General features: G+C 57.1%; 1 protein-coding gene across 4 annotated transcripts in view; it reads right to left on the reverse strand.

Moving 5' to 3' along the window:
• Positions 1-88: 88 nt before the first annotated feature.
• Positions 89-21,771, reverse strand: part of RADIL (Rap associating with DIL domain) — a 75,901-nt gene continuing 54,218 nt past the window's right edge. For all 4 annotated transcript variants that reach the window (XM_054041802.1, XM_054041801.1, XM_054041803.1 and 1 more), the window contains 7 exons: positions 16,140-16,312; positions 14,947-15,097; positions 13,785-13,975; positions 6,746-7,169; positions 4,069-4,208; positions 1,938-2,077; positions 89-285 (listed from right to left, as the gene is read on the reverse strand). In XM_054041802.1, coding sequence (XP_053897777.1) covers positions 177-285; positions 1,938-2,077; positions 4,069-4,208; positions 6,746-7,169; positions 13,785-13,975; positions 14,947-15,097; positions 16,140-16,312 — 1,328 coding nt within the window. In that variant the 3' untranslated portion in view covers positions 89-176. The remainder of the gene's footprint in view (positions 286-1,937; positions 2,078-4,068; positions 4,209-6,745; positions 7,170-13,784; positions 13,976-14,946; positions 15,098-16,139; positions 16,313-21,771) is intronic.

Here is a 21,771-nt window from a genome sequence, read left to right on the forward strand (position 1 = left end):
CCAGCAGGCTGAAAAGCAAATGGAGAACAGTTCTTTAGTCCTGGAATGGTGCAATTTCAACTGGATCCTCCATGTTCCAGGTACAGTCTCTGCCCATCCCCCCAGGTTTCGTGTAGTTGGCCTTGGCAGCAGCTTCGTTTGCAGGGGGCCATGGACAGGCCCTTGCATCATGAGCGTTAAGAGGACGATGAGGAGCTGGAGCTGATTTTCTTGGCTATTTCCAGGTCGGACTTGGCAACCAGAAACCGCAGCTTCTTCCCTCCGGACCGGATGAGCTCCACTGCACTGGAGAGACCAAACGGGAACGGAGAGGTTAATGCCACGGCCCCACGCTCACTAACCAGAGTAGCGCCTGGCTGGTGTGACCCACTGCGGATCCTGCTAGTCCGCTCTTGGGCTGGCCGTCCTGCGGGAGGCTCTCCCTCGGCGCCATCCCCCACTCGCCCTTGGCACAGCAAGTGCCAGGCAGGCTTTAGAGACAGTCCCAGGAGCCAGGCTTTTCGGGGGCAGCTGCTTCACTGCGTTCCTCTGGGGAGCTGCTGTTGCTGTTTACTTGGTGGGTGGGGGCTTTACAGTTACTCATCTCCCCCACTTCTCTAACCTCCGCCAGTTCCCGAGCAATCAGGTTCTAGCCCAGGGGTCGGCAACCTTCCAGCAGTGGTGTGCCGAGTCTTCATTTGTTCACTCTAATTGAAGGTTTCGCGTGCCAGAGTAATACATTTGAACGTTTTTAGAAGGTCTCTTTCTAAAAGTCTATAGAACTAAACTATTGTTGTATGTAAAGTAAATAAGGCTTTAAAAATGTTTAAGAAGCTTCATTTTAAATTAAGTTAAAATACAGAGCCCCCGGGACCGTTGGCCAGGACCCTGCTAGTGTGAGTGCTACTGAAAATCCACTTGCATGCCGCAGGTTGCCTACCCCTGTTCTATCCCATCTCTCCCCCTTAGACTTGCTGGCCAGCTCACTTATCTCTTTGTTCACATCCAAGAAAGCCAGGAGGGGCTGAGGCTTTCATTTAATTGTCCTCTGAGTTTGGAGCCGGGCTGCAGCCAGCTGCTTGCCCTCCCGGTGATACTCAACACGCAGCTGCTCCTTGCTCCCAGTACAAGTTACCATCTCCCCCACACCACCCCGAGCTGGATCACTGCCTGATCCCAGGAGACACACACAACATCTGCATGTTCGGTGCTACCAGCAGAGGTTATTTCTCCTCTGGAATTGTTTTTAACCCCACAAGGGTTGCAGCCCGCACTGATCCCACAGAGCAACGTCACTGATTAGAAACAAGCATTTCCTGCAATGCCCAGAGCTGCTCTAGTCAAAATAACATCCCCCTGTAGCCGAGCTTTCTAAGGGCCAGGCCAATTGCAGAGGCTGCTGCTGCTTCCAGCTGAATGGATGCTGGGCTGCAGTTCAACGAAATGCCACTTGAGGGGTTATCTTGAAAGCGTCAGACCAACTGGCCTGGTGGTGGCCAGGGATGGAGCGTGTCCCCCTCTAGCAGGTGGACTCCAGGGCAGGGAAATACATGCCCAGGCTGGCAGGAGAGCACTGATCTTTCACCAGACACACACTTTTTGCCATCAGTAGCTATCTGAAACTCCTGGCTCCCCTGCTCTTTCACAAACTTCCTTTGTTGATGCCACTTTGCTACCCACATGGTGGCTCTCCTGCCTTCCCAGTGGTACAGAACGCTCTCCTCTGTGTACTAAGCACTTGGCTATTAGCCCAGGCATCACCCGGAGCAACTAGGAGACTGTGAGCTGCTCCGAGCAGGAGTTTAAAATGCCTGCAGCTGCTGGAGAAGGGTGTAGCGCTGCCTTTCTCTTGCGCCGTTGAGTACTGGGCCAAGTCTCCAGTAGGGCCAGGCCTGCTGTTTTGCAACATACATCACTGCCTTCAAAGCCTCCCACACCCTGGCTTTTTTTTTTTTTACCTCTGGTAATCTGCTCCGATCAGACTGGTGCCGTTAACAGCCAGGATGCGGTCTCCTATGGAGAGTCTGCCATCTGAGGCTGCAGGACTGTCCTGGATGAGGGTCCTGATGTAGATGCCAGGAGAGTTCAAAAGAGTGTGCTGTCAGCAATTAACAACAGTCAGTACCAGGGCAGTGGTGAGACAGGTTCTGCACAAGGCAAAGGGGGACACAGCTTCTCGGACTCGACATCTCTGGGTCGGCAGTGTTGGGAGCCTTAGCGTCCACTGGTTACTAGCTGCTGCAGGCATTTAAAACTCCTGCTCAGAGCAGGCTTACAAGACACTGGGTGCAATCGTCAAAAGCAACTGAACGACTGACGTGCCACAGTCCCCTTTTTAAGTTGTTTTTTGGGGGGGCTAAGGGCCCCCAACTTCCAATAAGCTTCTACGTGTCAGTCACTTTTGAAAATGGGACATTGGCATTTCTGAAAATGGTCCCGCCCTGTGTGGGGTGGGTTTTGGTTGCTTTTTTAATCGCCTGTAGCAGCCCAGGCCCCAGCTACAGAAAGGTCCCCAACGTTGCTAATGCTGGTAGAGCTGAATCCATGTGAGCAAGGGTGAGGCGCTTGTAGAACATTTTCCAAGTGCAGATGACTTCACAAGAGAAATGGTGAACACTAGTTGTGTGTGCATGAAATAGATTTTGCAGTCTGTCCCCACCACCTACAGAGGGAGACCTCGGATCAGTGACTTCCCCAGCTTATGCATTCCGACAGACTGAGAAGATGCCAAACACGTGCCCTAGTTCCTTTGTACGCTCAGTGGGAGTCTCATGACCTGCTCCAAGAATTCTGCAGTACCAACAGGCCAAGCTTCTCCAAATGCCAGGGCAAGGCTGCGGCAGAGTGAGGAGGAAAAGGAGCTGGCTGAAAGTCTGAAGGCCTGGCATCTACTGCTGCCTGTGGACCTCCTGGGGGTTCTAGTAGCAAGCTGGGTGTCTGAAGCCCTGGACTACGGGTGTGCTCTCATCCAAGCAGAAAGCAGGGCAGCCCTCAGCCCTGTTTGTACCTCCAGGTGGACAGAGGAGACTGCTGACCACACTTCCCTTGTTTGTTTTAAATATGGGAGAAGATTAATCAACAAGCCAGGCAGGACAAAGCTCCCTCACTGAGTGCACATGGAATGCAATCAGAACTAGGGGTAAGGCCTTATTTTCTACAGACTAATGCACTGCTGAGAAAGCCCCCTGTTACAGTGACCCATTGCACTAAACCAGATTGCAACCCCGCGGGGGTCCCCAACATGGTGCCCGTGGGTGCGTCTAAGTTCACTCGCGTACTGGCCAGCGGACGAACATCCGCCAAAATGTCACCGACAAGCAGCGTCATCCAGAGGCGTCGCTGCCGAAAATCAGCGGCATTTCGGCGACGACGCCTCTGGGTGATGCTGCTTGTCGGTGGCATTTCGGCGGATGCTCGTCCGCCACCACGGTCCTCCGTGGCTCATCGTCTGGCACCCGCCAGACAAAAAGGGTTGGGAACCACTGTCCTAGTGCATGAGAGCAGGGACGTTCCTGTGACTTTTCTGCTTGCACTCAGCACTGGCTATCTGAGCGTGTGCCGTGAATGCAGGGCAGGACAAACCATTTAATTCCTACTCAGCAATGAGCTCTTGGAGGGTGCCCTCCACCTGGCCAGCATCCAGCCAGATTTTTTTTGACATTCACCTGTCACTTGCAACGGGGCAGGAAAGGCCTTCCTTAGTCTTGCATCCTAGTCTTGCAACCTTCTGCCGCAAAGGACTCTAGCAATGGGCATATCTAATTTAATCTATTCTCTGCAGGCCTTGGGGCAGCTTTGATATAAGCATTACAGCTAGGTCTGAGCTAGCAGGTGTCTGAGATCTGATTCCTTACAAGGCCTTATTGGGATCCATCAGTATAACCTAAGAGATCATGGCACTTGCATTCACCCCAGAGATTAATCCAAGCAACCACTTGGTCAGATTTCATAGGAAAGGAAGCTGGGGCTAGGTATAGGGCATACACCCGGCGTTAGCTTTACAGGTCACTTTTCATCTTCATATAATCCATTCCCTGCAGCACGAGCCTAGGGCAAAATATTCTGCGAGGCAGAGCGGAATGTACTCACCAAGCCATCAATGAGGCCCATCCCCAGCCCAATGGGCCCTTTTTCCAACTCCACCACAAAGACGTAGCAGAAATCATCCGTGGCTGAGCTGCGACTGGAGGAAGCTGGCGTGGGATAGTCATAGGGCATCGGAGAGCATCCTGGGGCCAAAGACATGGTGTTTCAGGGGACAGACAAATATTATTCGCCCAACCCCGCCTGCTCCTCTCTGCACGGATCTCCCCCTTTCCTGCCCCACCGGCAATCACAGCTGAACTAAGCAGTGTATCAGCTAGGCTCCCTGGAGTGCCTCTGTGCCTGGCAGCAGCACATCTGTCGGGCGGGGGCTGGGGGGCTCACTTCATTTGGGCTTTGCCAAACTGCCCATGCAGTGACACTCAGGGAGTGCAGCAGGCAGAGCCGGTGCTAGGCATAAACAGACTAAGCAATTGCTTAGGGCCTTGAGCAACTCGAGGGGGTCTCGTATTGGTATGTGTTGCGGGAGGGGCAAAATATTCCTGCTTAGGGCCTGCAATGGGCTAGCACCAGCCCTGACAGCTGGGGACAGACAGTGAAAATGGCAGAAAATGCTTCCCGACGAGGGGCTCGGCCCAGAGAGGAGAGTCTAGTGGCTGCAGGATCCGTTAAACATCAGTCTAGAACGTCAGACATTGGGAAATAACATGGACGAAGAGGCAGGGAGAGGGGAGAAGCAGGCTGGCTGGTGAAAGCACTCTGCCCTCTTCCCCCGGGCTGTCTGGAGAGCTCCAGAACCCGGTGGCCTTAAAAGCCCAAAGGGGCCTCTCCAATTGTGGCCAAGCATTGCCCTCACACTGATTCTTGGATAAGGTTTTAGGCCTTGGCTTGTGCTCATGCAAAGGCCGCTTGCCCAACCATGGCTGAATGTCTGCACGTACAGAAACCAGGACGCACAAATCCTGAGGGCACAAAATGACACTTTGGGTTGCTACCCCTTTGCAAATCTGGCCCTAAACAGCTCTGCAGGATTTCAGGCGTTAATGGGCAAGTTTTCTCAGCGGCAGGAGAGTTCTCCGAATAAAGGGTGGCACGAGAGCAAGCAAAGGCCGTTCAATTCCTCCAGCACGTTGGATTTTGCAGAACTGAACATTTTTGGCCACGGCTTGGTAGGTGACGCCAATGAAGTCTCAAGCTGGCCATGACTCCACTCTGCATTCATGAACACAGCGGAGCCCAGTCAGCCAGGAGGGTCTGGCTTCCCCTGCTTGCCTCCATAGCCATAGTGACCTTATAAAACACGCCTGGAGTGTTGCGTTCTCACATGGATACAGGCTCTCCTGCGGCTCAGGGCTGGAATCCACCCAGCGCTGCGTGGTGCTTTGGCTCTAGCACACAGTCGGCCTGACATCTGGGTTCTATTTGCTGGCCTTTCGCTTCCTCTCCTGGCTCACAGCTGGGGGGGGAAGGGACTGGGGTTTAAAAATAAACACATGGGCATAATCACCCTGCCATTGGCCACGAGAAACGCAGCTGCCAATGTGTGCAAAGTGTGGGATTTTCAACGAGGAGTGCCCCCCTGATGCCCAGGTGTCTCGCAAACACCTTCCTGCCTTTGTTCAGTTCCATCTACTGGACACTGGGTCACACCTTCAAACCAATTAACTGCTCCCTCTTCAGGAGATGCAGCTGGATTTAGATGCCAAGCACCCACTGAGTCCCTGCAAACATCTGAAATGGAAGCACGAGGCCTCTGCTTGCTCCTGGGAGCAAGGTAATCAAATCTTCTTTCTTTTACACTGAACCCGAAGGATCCCGAAGGCACTTCACAGTCTGTGCACATGCAGCCACTGGCAGGCTGCAGGGCGGTAGCTCATTGGCTAATGGCAAAGGGCAGGAAGGAAGGGAAAGGGGGGCTTTGGCCAAAGGAGCCTGCTCTTACAGAAAGCACCAAAGACTCTTCAGTGCCCCCACAGAGCAGCCAGGCCTTTGGGAGGGAGCTCGGTGTAGCTAGCTTGGGACGATCGAGGTTAAGGTGACCTCGGCTGGGGCCAGGGCAGGCAGGCATTGCTCACCTGATGCTTCAGACTAGATTGCGGTGCAGAGGTCACGCTGCTCGTGGTAATTGGGAATTTTCATGCAGTCTGTGACCCCTGTCGCCGCAGCTCCTCTGGGCCCCACTCCAGCCATTGCGACTCACAGGGTCGCAGTACAATTCTGGTTTGGCCGGTCGCCCCGCCAGAGATGGAGACGGAGGGGCGGATGAGCCAAATCTGATTGGTGGTGCCACCAAGCACACAGGGTTTCACTGACTGAAGCAGGGGGCTTGACCTAGCCCTGCGGGACAGAAGCTGCTGGTGTGGGGTTCACTCTCCAACCCCTCCCGCCCCTGGGCCGTGACCCTTCCATGACGATGGGTTTTTTTTTTCCACATACCTTGGCTGTGAAATTGACTAACCATTTGCATGACAAAATCGTCACCTTGCTGATGGTTAAGCCATGAAGCCTTCCCCTGTGGCAAGAAGCAATGAGGCCAGGCCGTGGAGAACCAGTGGTGCTGGATTATGCTCTATCCTCCTGGTGCCATGCTTGTCTGACCCCAGTCTGTTCTCCAGGGGTGCAGACTTGTTGTGTTCCCTACAGGAAGCAGTTCCTAGGGGAACTGATGGAGCCTAACACACGTGAGCTCTGGGGATTTGAGGGCAGGAAAGGTTCTCGGTACCTTCAGGGGTGGTGGCTTTGGTGCCATTGAGTCCATCCTTCCTGGGGTCCTGGATGACTTTCCCACAGCTGGTGTTCTGAGGGGATTCCGGGCTTCCAGGGTCAAAGTTCAGAGGCGTATTGGGAGGGGTCAGTAAGCAGGAGGGATCCACTGGCAACACGCTGGCCTTGGAGAGGGGTGTTTTCCCCAGGCTGCTGTGCAGTTGCAGATGCTTGAGTTTTTCTTGGAGCTGTGTCTCACTGGTGTAATAGTCTCTGGGGGATCTGCTCATATCTGTGGGGAGCGGAGGGCTCCCAGCAGCCTCTGCTTCAGCACAGCTTCCTGGGCGTCTGTAATCCGACTGGCCAAAGGAATTCCCCAGGGCTGGCAAGGTGAGTGCGTTCTCGGGCACCTCGGGGGCGTTTTGGCTGGTGGGCACTTCTTTCTTTAAAGGGAGAAAAATACTGAGCGTTAGCCTGGCCCTCTCTAGCTATCTAGGCTACCCCCACCTTGGTATCTGGCCTCCACTGGGGGCAGGGAGGTGAAGGAGTAACTCAGGAGTATTTGGCACTTCTGCCAAAGAGCTTGAACATGGGGCAAATGTGCAGCAGTGTGTCGGGTTACCATACGTCCGTATTTCCCGGGACATGTCCGGCTTTTTAGTTGTTAATTGTCGTCTGGGAGGATTTTTTAAATATATAAAAATGTCCGGAAAATACGGATGTATGATAACCCTACCCACAGCCGCCTCTCCTCTTGGGGGTGGCCCCGGCTGCACGGACCGCTGGCGAGGGGGGGGCTCCTTGCGTGGCCGGGACGGAGGGGGGAGACTGAGGCTCTGACAGAGCTGTGGGGGATGCTCGGAGGAGGGAGAAGCGGCCGCGGGTCCCCCGCACCAGCAGCTGGCTGCAGAGACGCCACCGCTCCTAGCCGTGGGGCGCAGGGTTGCAGCAGCACGGGGGTGTTGCAATCTGCAGGCTGAGCGAGCTGACACCCCAAGAGGAGGGGGGGCAGTGGGTAGGGTTATCATACGTCTGTATTTTCCGGACGTTTTTATATGTTTAAAAAATCCTCCCGGACGGCAATTAACAACTAAAAAGCCGGACATGTCCGGGGAAATACGGACGTATGGTAACCCTAGTCTGGCGGGCGGGAGGAAGCGGCTCTGAGGTGAGGCCTGGGGGTTCGGGCGGGCGGGAGGTGGCTCTGGGGTGAGGCCTGGGGGGACCCAGCGGGCAGGTGGGAGGTAGTTCTGGGGTAGGGTTACCATACATCCGGCTTTTCCCGGACATGTCCGGCTTTTTGGTCCTCAAATCCCCGTCCGGGAGGAATTTCCAAAAAGCCGCACATGTCCTGGAAAATAGGGAGGCATGGTAAGGGGACCGCCTCCTCCCCGGGCTCCAACTTTCCCGGCTCCCGCCGCTCTCCACCGCAGCGGGGGCCGAAGCAACTTCCCCAGCGCAGCAGCAGCCGGGGGGCGGGAGGGAGGAGGGGGAATGCGGGGTGCTCAGGGGAGGGGGTGGAGTTGGGGCGGGGCCAGGGCCCCATGGAGTGTCCTCTTTTTGCAGTACTGAAATAATGGTAACCCTAGCAGTGTGACCCCTCCTGGGGGCTGGAGCAGTGCTGTTAGCCCCATTAGTCAGCACGGGGAAGCAAAGCCCAGAGAGGGGAAATGACTTGGCTAGGGTCACAGGGCAGAGCTGGGCAGAGACCCCAAAGTTTCTGAGTCCCCATCTCCTGTCCTGACCACAGCATGGCCCGCCCACAGGTAAATACAGCCTGTCTATGGTCTCACCACAGGGGAACTTTACACACCTTCACATTAACCCCACAAATGCTTGCGTGTGGACGGGAGAGTGGGCCAGGCTGCTTACCCCCCGTGGAGGGGGAGGGGCATTCCCTGGAGCCCAGAGCCACCCCGTACTCCCCACTTCTACGGGGGCGAGACAGGAAGGGCACAGATGAGGGAAAGACCGCATTGCAAACTGGAACTTCCCTCCCCCTCCTTGCTAACACACTTGTGTACTTTCTCTGCACCTCCCCGCCCTCCTCCAGGCAAGGGGATTAGCGGTGCTAATCCCGCCCAGCAGCGGGCAGGTTCCTCTTGTTTGAGATATCAGCTCGCTAGGGCTTTCCAGCCTCTGCAGCCCACAAGGAAGCCACAGCTCCAGTAAACTCCCAAAAGCGCACAGCCCGTGAAGTCTGGCGGTCGCAGAAGGTCACAGGGCCTGCAGAACTGGGGCCGTGGTTAGAATATCCCAGGCACGCACTAATGCAGGCTTCCTCCTGGGCTCGGCCTGTGAAGAGAGGGTCTCCCCACCCCGTTCCGCTCTTCATGGTCAGGCTCTAGGGCCCAACAGCCACCTGGCAAATAATGCAGCAGGGGGCTCCTTTACCCTGGTACAGTCAGCATGCGCTTCCCTCCCAAAGCAGCCGCCGGTGGGAGATTAGGCTAAATACCCCAGGAAGAACTGCAGCAGACATGGCAGACGCAAACCCATTGCAGGGCAGCTGCAGGGAACCAGAGCTCTGCACTGGTCACGGTCACTGAGTTTGCTGATGCGTGCTCTAGCCTGGGGGGGTCTCAACCTTTTTCTGTTCTAAGGCCCCCACAGCATGCAATAAAAACTCCACGACCCACCTGTGCCACAACTGCTTTTCTGCATACAATAGGGTTACCATACGTCCTCTTTTTCCCGGACATGTCCGGCTTTTCGGCAGTCAAACCCCCGTCCGGGGGGAATTGCCAAAAAGCAGAACATGTCCGGGAAAATGGCGGCTCTGTTTAAGAGCCCGGCTGCCTGAACGCTACCGGCTTCGGGCAGCCCCGTGCCTGGAGACCCTGCGCCGCCGGAGCCCGGGAGGGGAAGTGCCCGGCTGGGGGCGCAGGGTCTGGAGGCACGGGGCTGCCCGAAGCCGGTAGCTCTCGGGCAGCCCGGCTCTTAAATAGAGCCGCCGGGACTGGAGCCTCCAGCCGCCGGGGCTGTGTGTAACTGACACAGTGTCAGTTACACAGAGCCCCAGCCGCTGGAGGCTCTGTTTAAGAACTGGGCTGCCGGAGAGCTACCGGCTTCGGGCAGCCCCCTTGCCTCCGGACCCTGTGCCCCCAGCCGGGCACTTCCCCTCCCGGGCTCCGGCGGCGCAGGGTCTGGAGGCACGGGGGCTGCCCAAAGCCGGTAGCGCTGGGGCAGTCCGGCTCTTAAACAGAGCCTAAGAGGAGCAGAGCCTCCAGCTGTGGAGGCTCTGCTCCTCTTCGGCTCTGTGTAACTTATACAGTGTATAAGAGTAACTTATACAGTGTTACGCAGAGCCGCCGGAGCCCTGGAGGGGAAGTGCCCGGCTGGGGGCACAGGGTCCGGAGGCAAGGGGGCTGCCCAAAGCCCGAGCGCTACCGGCTTCACGGTTTGCTGGGCAGCCTCCAGACCCTGCGCCCCCGGCTGGGCGCTTCCCCTCCCGGGCTCCAGCTGCGCTGGGGAAGCGCCGGCTGGGGGCGCAGGGTCTGGGGGCTGCCCGGGAAACCGTGATGCTGGTAGCACTGGGGCAGCCCTTTCCCCCTGGCTGGGAGTGGGAGGGAGGAGGGGGCGGAGTTAGGGTGGGGGAAGGGGCGGAGTTGGGGCGGGGCTAGGGGTGGGGAAATGGGCGGGGCCATGGCCCGTGGAGGGTCCTCTTTTTTTATTTATGAGATATGGTAACCCTAGCATACAAAAGCCAGGGCCGGCATTAGGGGGTAGCAAGCAGCCCCATGCCACAGGGGCCCCCACAAAGCTGCATTGCTCAGGCTTCAAGCTAGCTCAGTTAGGGAAGGATAGCTCAGTGGTTTGAGCATTGGCCTGCTAAACCCAGGGTTGTGAGTTCAATCCTTGAGGGGGACATTTAGGGATCTGGGGCAAAAATCTATCTGGGGATTGGTTCTGCTTTGAGCAGGGGGTTGGACTAGCTGATCTCCTGAGGTCCCTTCCAACCCTGATAGTCTGTGATTCAGCTTCAGCCCTGGGTGGGGGGGCTTCTGCTTTCTGCCCTGGGCCCCAGCGAGTCTAATTCTGGCCCTGCTCGGCGGACCCCCTGAAACCTGCTCGCAGCCCCCGAGGGGGCCCCAGGCCCCTCGCTGAGAACCACTGCTCTAGTCATTGACGAATGCACAGCGCAGGCTGCATTCCCAGCAGGGCCAGCGGTGGGGGATCGGAGAAACCTGTGAAATTCTGCAGGGAATGGAGGAAACCTCCATTCCAATGTAGCACATTCACATCCTACAGGAAAGGAAAGCAGCACAGAGAGATTCACCTGATGTATCTTCTGGCTGAATCTCCCCTGGATTTCATTGCACCTCCCTCTAGTGGTCACATCTTGCCTAATGCTCCTGGATACCAGCACCTCCCTTTAACTCGTCAATTATATGAAAACGGTGCTACTTGCCCCAATAAAGTCTAAGCTAAATGGACTGGACTAACGAGTCCCGGGGAGCGTCAGAGGCCAATGTGGCAATGTCAGCCACTGCCCAGGAAACCTAGAGAGAGAGCAGGGGCATGTTTGCTGGGCTCAGCTACAGCAAGCCGTGATGGGAATATGGAAAGTGTGAATCAGTAACTCTTGGCTAATAGGATAAAAGCGGAGGGAGCAGCAGGGAGCGGCGTGGATCGAAGCGCAGGGAATGGGGGGGGCGGCGGGGAGCAGTGTGGATCAAAACGGAGGGAGCAGCGGGGAGCGGCATGGATCGAAGAGGAGGGAGCAGCAGGGGCGGCGTGGATCAAAGCAGAGGGAGCAGCAGGGGCGGCGTGGATTGAAGCGGAGGGAGCAGCAGGGGCGGCGTGGATCGAAGAGGAGGGAGCAGCACGAGGCAGAGGGAGCAGCAGGGGCGGCGTGGATCGAAGCGGAGGGAGCAGCACGAGGCAGAGGGAGCAGCAGGGGCGGCGTGGATCGAAGCGGAGGGAGCAGCAGGGGCGGCGTGGATCGAAGCGGAGGGAGCAGCAGGGCCGGCGTGGATCGAAGCGGAGGGAGCAGCAGGGGCGGCATGGATCGAAGCGGAGGGAGCAGCAGGGGCCGGCATGGATCGAAGCGGAGGGAGCAGCAGGGGCGGCATGGATCGAAGCGGAGGGAGCAGCAGGGGCCGGCGTGGATCGAAGCGGAGGGAGCAGCAGGGGCGGCGTGGATCGAAGCAGAGGGAGCAGCAGGGGCGGCGTGGATCGAAGCGGAGGGAGCAGCAGGGGCGGCGTGGATCGAAGCGGAGGGAGCAGCAGGGGCGGCGCGGATCGAAGCGGAGGGAGCAGCAGGGGCGGCGTGGATCGAAGCGGAGGGAGCAGCAGGGGCGGCGTGGATCGAAGCGGAGGGAGCAGCACGAGGCAGAGGGAGCAGCAGGGGCGGCGTGGATCGAAGAGGAGGGAGCAGCAGGGGCGGCGTGGATCGAAGCGGAGGGAGCAGCAGGGGCGGCGTGGATCGAAGAGGAGGGAGCAGCAGGGGCGGCGTGGATCGAAGAGGAGGGAGCAGCAGGGGCGGCGTGGATCGAAGAGGAGGGAGCAGCAGGGGCGGCGTGGATCGAAGCGGAGGGAGCAGCAGGGGCGGCGTGGATCGAAGCGGAGGGAGCAGCAGGGGCGGCGTGGATCGAAGCGGAGGGAGCAGCACGAGGCAGAGGGAGCAGCAGGGGCGGCGTGGATCGAAGAGGAGGGAGCAGCACGAGGCAGAGGGAGCAGCAGGGGCGGCGTGGATCGAAGCGGAGGGAGCAGCAGGGGCGGCGTGGATCGAAGCGGAGGGAGCAGCAGGGGCGGCGTGGATCGAAGAGGAGGGAGCAGCAGGGGTGGCGTGGATCGAAGAGGAGGGAGCAGCAGGGGCGGCGTGGATCGAAGCGGAGGGAGCAGCAGGGGCGGCGTGGATCGAAGCGGAGGGAGCAGCACGAGGCAGAGGGAGCAGCAGGGGCGGCGTGGATCGAAGCGGAGGGAGCAGCAGGGGCGGCGTGGATCGAAGCGGAGGGAGCAGCAGGGGCGGCGTGGATCGAAGAGGAGGGAGCAGCAGGGGCGGCGTGGATCGAAGCGGAGGGAGCAGCAGGGGCGGCGTGGATCGAAGCGGAGGGAGCAGCACGAGGCAGAGGGAGCAGCAGGGGCGGCGTGGATCGAAGAGGAGGGAGCAGCAGGGGCCGGCGTGGATCGAAGCGGAGGGAGCAGCAGGGGCGGCGTGGATCGAAGCGGAGGGAGCAGCAGGGGCCGGCGTGGATCGAAGAGGAGGGAGCAGCAGGGGCCGGCGTGGATCGAAGCGGAGGGAGCAGCAGGGGCCGGCGTGGATCGAAGAGGAGGGAGCAGCAGGGGCGGCGTGGATCGAAGCGGAGGGAGCAGCAGGGGCGGCGTGGATCGAAGCGGAGGGAGCAGCAGGGGCGGCGTGGATCGAAGCGGAGGGAGCAGCAGGGGCGGCGTGGATCGAAGCGGAGGGAGCAGCAGGGGCGGCGTGGATCGAAGCGGAGGGAGCAGCAGGGGCGGCGTGGATCGAAGCGGAGGGAGCAGCAGGGGCGGCGTGGATCGAAGCGGAGGGAGCAGCAGGGGCGGCGTGGATCGAAGCGGAGGGAGCAGCAGGGGCGGCGTGGATCGAAGCGGAGGGAGCAGCAGGGGCCGGCGTGGATCGAAGCGGAGGGAGCAGCAGGGGCCGGCGTGGATCGAAGCGGAGGGAGCAGCACGAAGCAGAGGGAGCAGCAGGGGCCGGCGTGGATCGAAGCAGAGGGAGCAGCAGGGGCCGGCGTGGATCGAAGAGGACGGAGCAGCAGGGGCGGCGTGGATCGAAGAGGAGGGAGCAGCAGGGGCGGCGTGGATCGAAGAGGAGGGAGCAGCAGGGGCGGCGTGGATCGAAGCGGAGGGAGCAGCAGGGGCGGCGTGGATCGAAGCGGAGGGAGCAGCAGGGGCGGCGTGGATCGAAGCAGAGGGAGCAGCAGGGGCGGCGTGGATCGAAGAGGAGAGAGCAGCTGAAGGCAGTATGGTCTGGCAGGTAGAGCATGGGACTCAGAGGTGAAGGTGAGATCGTGGCAGATCTGTGCAGGATGGCTGGGGAGCAGGGACAATGCTCTCCCTGGGTCAGTGATTGCTACCTTCAGGGGCTCTGACTCTGGCAAGTCGCTTGCGTGGGGGCTCTTGCTCCGCAGACTCCACAGGAAGTGACGGATGTACAGGAGATGCCGGTACACATTATCGTCCAGCGTCTCCACCTCCAAGTCCACCTTAAATCCTCCACTTGGCAGGACGATGGGCGGGTGGTTATCAAAGGACTCCAGCACTTCGTCTGCAAAACACAGAGGGAAGCTGGTGCTGATATGTGACTCACCTGAGCCCCAGGCCTGCTCCCGGACTGTGGAGCCACTGCTTTTCCCCAGGTCCTGCAAGCCAAGTATTTGCATGGGGACCAATCCCAGCATCCTCTAGGTCACGACCCCACACCATTGGCCTCCAGAGGGTGCTAGGTAATGCTTTCTCTCTGCTTAGCTCCCCTGGGTCGTGCCCCTTGCTTGTTCCAAACTCTCGAATGGGTTGTTCAGAACCTTTATCCCCTTCCCTCCCTGTGTCATTTAGAAAAGGGTCCCGCAGCTTCTCAGATCCACTGCTCTGGGCTCTGTCCCCCCAAGTCCCTGTAGCTATTGCTAGAAGAGCCGTAATCCAGTCTCTCGCACTCCTTGATCGGTTTCCACCCACTTCACCGTGTCCTGATCTCTCTCTTCTCCGGTAGCCAAGATCATGCTGCTGGGGAAAAGTGCTTAGTCTTCCCACACTTTAGCCCCGCCCATGTCTTAGCCCAGTATGTCTGGGTACATGCTAGTGGAGGAAGGATGGTCTAGTGGTTAGGGTGCCAGCCTGGGACTTCAGAGAGCTGGGTGCGATGCCCTGCTCCATCGCTTGTCCCAGGTGAGTCAAAGTCACTCTGAGCCTTGTCTGGTCAATGAGGGTGAGTACTGTCAGAACGTTAAAGCCTGCAAGGTGCTCAGCTCTATGGTAAGGGGGGGATATAAATACCATAGCTAATGGCATTGATAGCACGGGGTACAGCCAACATTCACCCACCGGGCGAGTCACGTGTCCCCTGTATCTGTCGGGGAAGACTGTGATTCCACCCATTGTTAGCTCCCCCACCCATGGCCTGGCATACACAGAAGTGCATCGGAGTGGCTCAACCCAGAGTCAGGACACCCCAAGTGCTACTGAGGGCACAGATCACACCCCTATCAGTCCAACGCAGCCACACCAGCGCTGTGCGCTCACCTGTCCTGAAGGCTGCAGGGCTGTCCTCCTGCCAGGTCTGCCAGGCCGCGACACACCCCACATCGGACGCTGCCTGGTACTGAGTCAGGATGTGATGGAGCTGAGCAGGACTCAGGCTGGGGAACTCGGCTCTCAGCAATGGCCAGGTCATCTGCGCAAGCAAGAGAGAGCTGGGGTGAAGGCCTCAGGACGGTGCACAGGGAAGACGGCAGGGAGTGAAGCAGTCTGATCAACGGGGAATGAGCTCAGCATGGCACTTCAGCAAGTGAGCAGCATGCTAAGGGGTCTGGAGAGCCCAGGAGTGAAGGCACGGCGGCAGGGCACCACTGACGCTCAGCTGTGCATTTGCGTCGCTGCTACTCCCAATACGGGAGCTGCCTACTGAAGCCAAGGACAGGATGTAAGACACAGAAAGCCTGAAATGCTACCTGCTCCCATCAGTCAGTCTCATGCTGCTGCTTCCTACCAAAATGGGCACAGATATTGGTCGAGAGGATGGTTTGGCTTTGGAAAATAGCCTGGATGTTTTAAGCAAATATATTCCCGCAAATCGGCCCCTTAGTCCCCATATGCCAAGCTGGCTGTCCCAGTTCGGCATGCAGAGCCAGCAGGCATGGGCATGTTCTGGGGCAGCGTTTGGAAGCCTGGCCCGAGAGCGACATCACGTTCTGAGGGATGGATCAGATTCACCCAGCACACAAAACGGACCCGAGTCTCTGGGATTTCCTGTGTCTGATGCTGGCACGTCGGATCCAGTGCAATTTCTGGAGGGAACCCTGCCTTCCACTCCTACCTCAGGGATCTCCCATCTTGGCCCAGTGTCGGGGAAACGGCATTGATTCCCCCACACCCTCTGCTCTGATGGGCAGGCCTTTGATGTCCCATGATGCTTCTAATGGGAAAAGGGAGGGAAGCTGCATACGAAAGAGACTGTGCTCCTTCGGGCTCCCTACCTTGGGGAGATGACCCCTCAGTTAGTGTGGGGAGCGCCGGCTTGGGGAGCCCCATCTAATAACTGGCCCTCCCAAACGTCCCCATCCATGATGCTCACAAGAGTCTCCTGCCACTTGCAGGCCCAGACCCTCCAAGGGATCTGACTGGATTCAATGGGATTTAGGTGGCTACAGGCCTTTGAGGGTCTGGTCCCCAAAGGCCATCAATACCCTGGGCCAAGAAGCCCATGCACGTCTCACCTGCGCCAGCTGGGAGCTCGGCATGGCCAGCAGGTGAGCCACGCTGGAGAGCTTGCTGAAGAACTGCTCGGCCAGGTGCCCGAAGCCCACGCCCCGCATCCACTCCAGGAGGAGCCGCAGGCTGGCACGGATCCTCACTCCTTTTGACCAGTGGAAGCAGCCCAAGGTGGAGCCTGTGGACAGGGTGGGGAAGAGAGACTGAACAGCCACACGCAACGCTGCTTTAACTTGACTTGCAGTAGGCGCCTGGCCCCACCACAATACAGACAGCTACAGGCTTCAGAAGACACCTGCCGACCCCACTCCCTGGCACAGATACAGCATGAAGGCAATCGGCTGTCTGGGTCAAAGATTGCTCTGTCCAGCCCACCAACAGGCTGAGCCAAGGAGAAGTCAGCCAGCCCAGTCACTTGGCTGGCACAGCAGCCCCCTCCAGCCAGAGCCTGCATATTGGGTGCTACAGTGCCTGACTTCGCCTAGCTGCACATGCTCACCCTGCTCTGACAGACGCCAGCACGTACTGGGCACAGCAAAACGTTGGCCACGAGAAGTGAGATTCCATCTGCTCTGTGTGGACACTAGAGACCCCAGGGCATCCTTCGTAAGTGCCTTAGCCAGAGTGCCTTGGTGCCCCCATAGTGTTGTACAAGGTGCTATGTGGAGGTTAGCTGCCAGCCTTCTCCCCAGAGGTGGCTGCATTTCAGTTGTGCTGTGTGTAACGTTTCTGAAGCGGCTGGGCTTCCTGACGCACGCCATACAGCACATTTCAGATGGATACAGATAAATGTCCAGTTGCAGAAGTCCCCTATGAGCAAAACCTGGGACTGTGGTGAAGGGAGCAAACATTTTTTTCAAGCTACCATTTAAACAAACTTCTCCTAATCTGTAGCCTCTGCCTTCCCCAGCCACAGAGTCTCTGCAGAGCACCCAGCAGGCTATCCCGGAGCTCCTGTATTGTCCACGAGAAGGACTCCACCTCCACATGCTCCTGCATCCAGAAACCGATTCACCCACTTGGACTGTGCACGGCAGGCAGCGCTCCACACAGCCCGTGCCCTCGTCTCCCCACGCAGTGCGGGCACGGGGGATGTCTCTGCGTCAGCCATCGGATAATGACTGACCCGAGCTTGCTGTCAGCCAGACACCTAATCTCCCCAGACTTTCCTTAGCTGCACCCAGGTAAAGCCAGGCCACAGAACTGGGGCAGCAGAAACGGCAGTGGCTGACCCTGGGGTTTTATTGCGAGAGATGCACAGTGTCAGTGCTCAGATCCAGTTTCTAATGAAGGCCAGGCTCTTCCGCCTTCCCCCCATGATCCTGCATGGGGGAGACCCAGCACTTCCCTTCCCCCTGGGATCTGGGGCCCTGAGGCCAGGCCCAGCTCCGAGAACACAAGGGCAGAGCATGGCACACAGCATGGCCCCGGCGAGGAGCCGGCTGTCCCAGGGGACAGCAGGATTTCACACTCAAATCTGCTCTAATCAGCTCCCACGTGCAGGAAATCAACTCCGGAGACCAACATTTGAAAGCTAATGCTGTCCTTGATAGGCAGCGAGTCAAGCCTTAGCCTGTGGACCCATGGAAATGGGGGCGGGGGGGAAGAGGAGCTGGTGCGCCGCTGGCGGGAGACTCTGATCCAACAGGGCTGGGCTGCTCCAGCATCCACCGCCCTCCACACTAGGAGCTACTGAGCCCCCTCCCCCACGCCCCGAACTGTGATTCAGAATCTGACCCTCCCCTCACATCTCTGCCCCGACACCAGATTTGAGCCCTGCAGGCTGGGAGGAAGTTTGATCTGGGTGTAGAGCCCATCTCTGCTGTAGGTGTTGGGCCTGATCCTGTACCAGAGGGTCCATAGCCACTTTGCCAGGGACTTCACTGGGAGCAGGGTGGGGCCCATGCTGATTAAACCAGAGAGACGCCATGCTACAGCAGAGGGCTCTAGTTTGTTGGATCTAGGGCTAATTTAGCCTCATCAAGGTCCTAATTCTATCACCCCACTGGACCGTGTGCCCTATACTGCAACCCCGCTGCATGGACACAAAACTAACTGCTCTTCCAGTGATGCCGAAGGCTGCATGGAAAACGTAACTCTGGCGGACAGACCTCAGGCTCGGGGCTCACCATTCGCTGTTCTAGCACGAAAAGTTCTGTGTGCTTCCTGCAGCAAACCACCTCGCGCAGGACCCACACGCTGGGCCCTGCCAGCCTCACTAGCGGGTGAGATTCAGAAATGCCAAGGCCAGAAGGGACCACTGTGTTCATCTAGCCTGACCTCCTCCGTGATGACAGGATAGCTCAGTGGTTTGAGTATTGGCCTGCTAAACCCAGGATTGTAAATTCAATCCTTGAAGCGGCCATTTGGGGATTGGTCCTGCTTTGAGCAGGGGGTTGGACTAGATGACCTCTTGAGGTCCCTTCCAACCCTGACAGTCTATGATAACACAGCCAGGGAACGTCCCTAAAATAATTCCTAGAGCAGGTCTGTTAGAAAAACATCGCATCTGGATTTTAAAATCGACCCTGAGTAAATTGTTCCAGTGGTTAGTTACCGTCACTGTCAAAAATTTGCAACTTATTTCCAGTCAGAATTTGTCTAGCTTCACTGTCCAGCCATTGGATTGTGTTAGACCTTTCTCTGCCAGACTGAAGAGCTCGCTCTTATATATTTGTCCCCCAAGCAGATTTGTGAGCAATTCGCCTCTTAACCTTCTCTTTGTTTAGCTAAATAGATTGAGCACTTGATAGGCACTATAAGGCAGGTTTTCTAATCCATTAATCATTCTAGTGGCTTTCTTCTGACCCCTCTTCAATTTATCAACATCTTCTTGAATCATGGGCACAAGAACTGGACACAGTATTCTAGTAGCGATCACACCAAACATGGGTGCTGACTCCGTGGGTGCTGCGGGGCTGGAGCACCCACGGGGAAAAATTAGTGGGTGCTCCACACCCACCGGCAGCCAAACTCCCCCTGTCCCCCCCTCGCCTCCTCCCGCTCTCCCCCTCCCGAGCGCTCCGTGTCCCCGCTACTCTCCCTCTCTCCCAGGGCTTCCCGGCCGCCGCCTAACAGCTGTTTGGCAGCGCTTAGGACTTTCCAGGAGGGAGGGGGAGGAGCGGGGACGCGGCACACCCGGGGGAGGAGGTGGAGAAGAGGCGGGGCAGGAGCGGGGACTTGGGGGAAGGGGGTGGAATTAGGGCGGGGCGAGGGTGGGGTGGGGGCCGTGGGAGAGGGGATCGAGGACCCACGGGGCAGAGGGGAAGTTGGCGCCTATGATGACAAATACAGAAATAAAATAACTTCTCTACTTCTACTCGAGAGTTCCCTGTTTATGCATCCCAGGGTCACAGTTAGCCTTTTGGCCACAGTGTCCGAGTGGGAGCTTGTGTTCAGCTGATTATCCCCTACAACCCCTGATCTGTTTCAGTCACTGCTTCCTGTAAGTATGGCCAACATGCTTTGTTCCTAGATGTAGACAAGCAATCCAGATCACTCTGTATCAGTGACCACTCCCTCAATTTTTGTGTCATCTATAAATCTTATCAGTGATTTATTATTTCCTCCAGGCGACTGATAAAAATGTTAAATAGCGCAGGGCCAAGAACCGATCCCTGCAGGACCCCACTGGAAACACACTCACTTGATGATGATTCCCTGTTTACCATTACATTTTGAGATCTATCAGTTAGTCAGTTTTTAATCCATTTGATGTGTGCCATGGTAATTTTATAATGTTGTTATTTTTTGGGTTGCTATGGAGCTCCCTTGCCTTAGCCCAGCTCAGAGAGGCTTTTATTATCTGTGTTGTGGTGGCACCTGGGGCCGCAATCTTAGACCAGGCGTTACTTGCCATCCTAGGCACTGCCCCAAGCAGCTTGCAGTCAGCGTGGGTTTGGTTGCAGGTCCAGTCCAATACTGGATGGGGGGATGGTTTTCTGTCTGCAGGTCTGATGCATCCAAGAGTCTATGAAAACAGCAGCTCTCGGGAAATCCCCACCATTCAAACTGGCAAAAAAGTCTTAAAAGTTGGATAAAACCTTACAAGATAAGTTGCTTGCATGGCATTTAATGGGATAGCTCAGTGGTTTGAGCATTAGCCTGCTACACCCAGGGTTGTAAGTTCAATCCTTGAGGGGGCTATTTAGGGAACTGGGGTAAAAACCTGCCTGGGGATTGGCCCTGGTTTGAGCAGGGGGTTAAACTAGATAACCTTCTGAGGTCCTTTCCAACCCTGATATTCTATGACTTAACTATGTGTCTTGCAGAACAGGTATAGGAACACTGGCATGCTCAAAGTTAAGCAAGTGCTTTGGTGAATCAGGGCCAAATGGAGGAGTCCAAGCTCCAGAACTGGCACCTTCTATTTGAAACAACAACAGTGACAAAGCTCTAAATCCAGGGGCCGTCATGGCTGTGGCTCAACAACATACTCGCTGGCACTGCGAAGGGACTGACAGCCCACACTGGAGCACACAGTTTCCCTTCCCCTTTTTGTTCTTGCTTAGTGGACCATTGGACAGGGCGGAGGGAGCAGCGCTGGCAGAGCCTGCGGCTCACCACAGAGACTCTGTTTCTAAGTGGGGCGGAGCTGGGCAGGAAGAGGGACAGAGGCCTGACAGGGCTGAGTGGCAAAATTAGGTTAATTCTTTAAGCACCCAACTCCTATTAACTCATATGGTATTAGCTGCAATACACCTGACGGTAAGGAGGTGCTGCTGGAGTTTATACAGGTATCACATGCTCTGTAGTTCAACTGGAATTCTGCGGTAATTAGGATTAATTAATGAGCAGATTTTCGCCTCAATTAAGAAGCAGAATGCAATGTTTTATTATGCACAGCAATCAGGCGGTGCTGGGGAACAAACTCCACTAACAGCCTGTGGCCTGTCCTCCGCTCGGCATCAAAATGGCAGACCTTATACCAACCCCAGCACAAGCGATTAGAGGGGTGGTATGTTAATTTGGGGGGAGAGCTAACAAAGGCTGAACACATCCAGAGGTGAAAGTAAGCCGGTACGGTCTGGTATGGTATACTGGCCTGGCTCCCCCAGGCCAGCAATTTAAAGGGCCTGGGGCTCCTGGCAATGGCCCTTTAAATCGCCACCCAAGCCCCGCTGTTGGAGCTCTGCGGTAGCGGCGGCGGGGCTCCGGCGGTGATTTAAAGGGCCAGGGGCTCCAGGCACCACTACTGCAGCAGAGCCCAGATTTAAAGGGCCTGGGAATTTAAAGGACAGCCTCTTCCAGTGGAGGCCATGCCCCCTTCTGGTTGAGGCTCCGCCCCCTAACAACTCCAGCCTACAGGTAAGTCCTTTAAGTTACTTTCACCCCTGAACACATCCCCATGAACAATGGAATCACAGTGAAAATCCAAGGCATTAAGAAGGGGTTAGTGGAGCGTTATCGATAAAGGCAGCAGACTCGGGCAAGACAGCAAACATAAAGGCAGAGTCAAGCCAAGGGAGCAGAAGCTAAAACCCGAGTTAAGCTGTTAGCTGAGCCAACTATCCACCTAGAGAGCAGAACGCACAGGCTGCAATCCAGGGAGTCCATCAGAGTCAAGGAAGTGAAGTCACAAAGACCTCATTTCTGGGTGTAGCTGAGCCCCACCCCCACCCAGCCTCTAGCTCCCAT

Source organism: Malaclemys terrapin, chromosome 10, assembly GCF_027887155.1.
Source record: "Malaclemys terrapin pileata isolate rMalTer1 chromosome 10, rMalTer1.hap1, whole genome shotgun sequence".
Lineage (NCBI taxonomy): Eukaryota > Metazoa > Chordata > Testudines > Emydidae > Malaclemys > Malaclemys terrapin.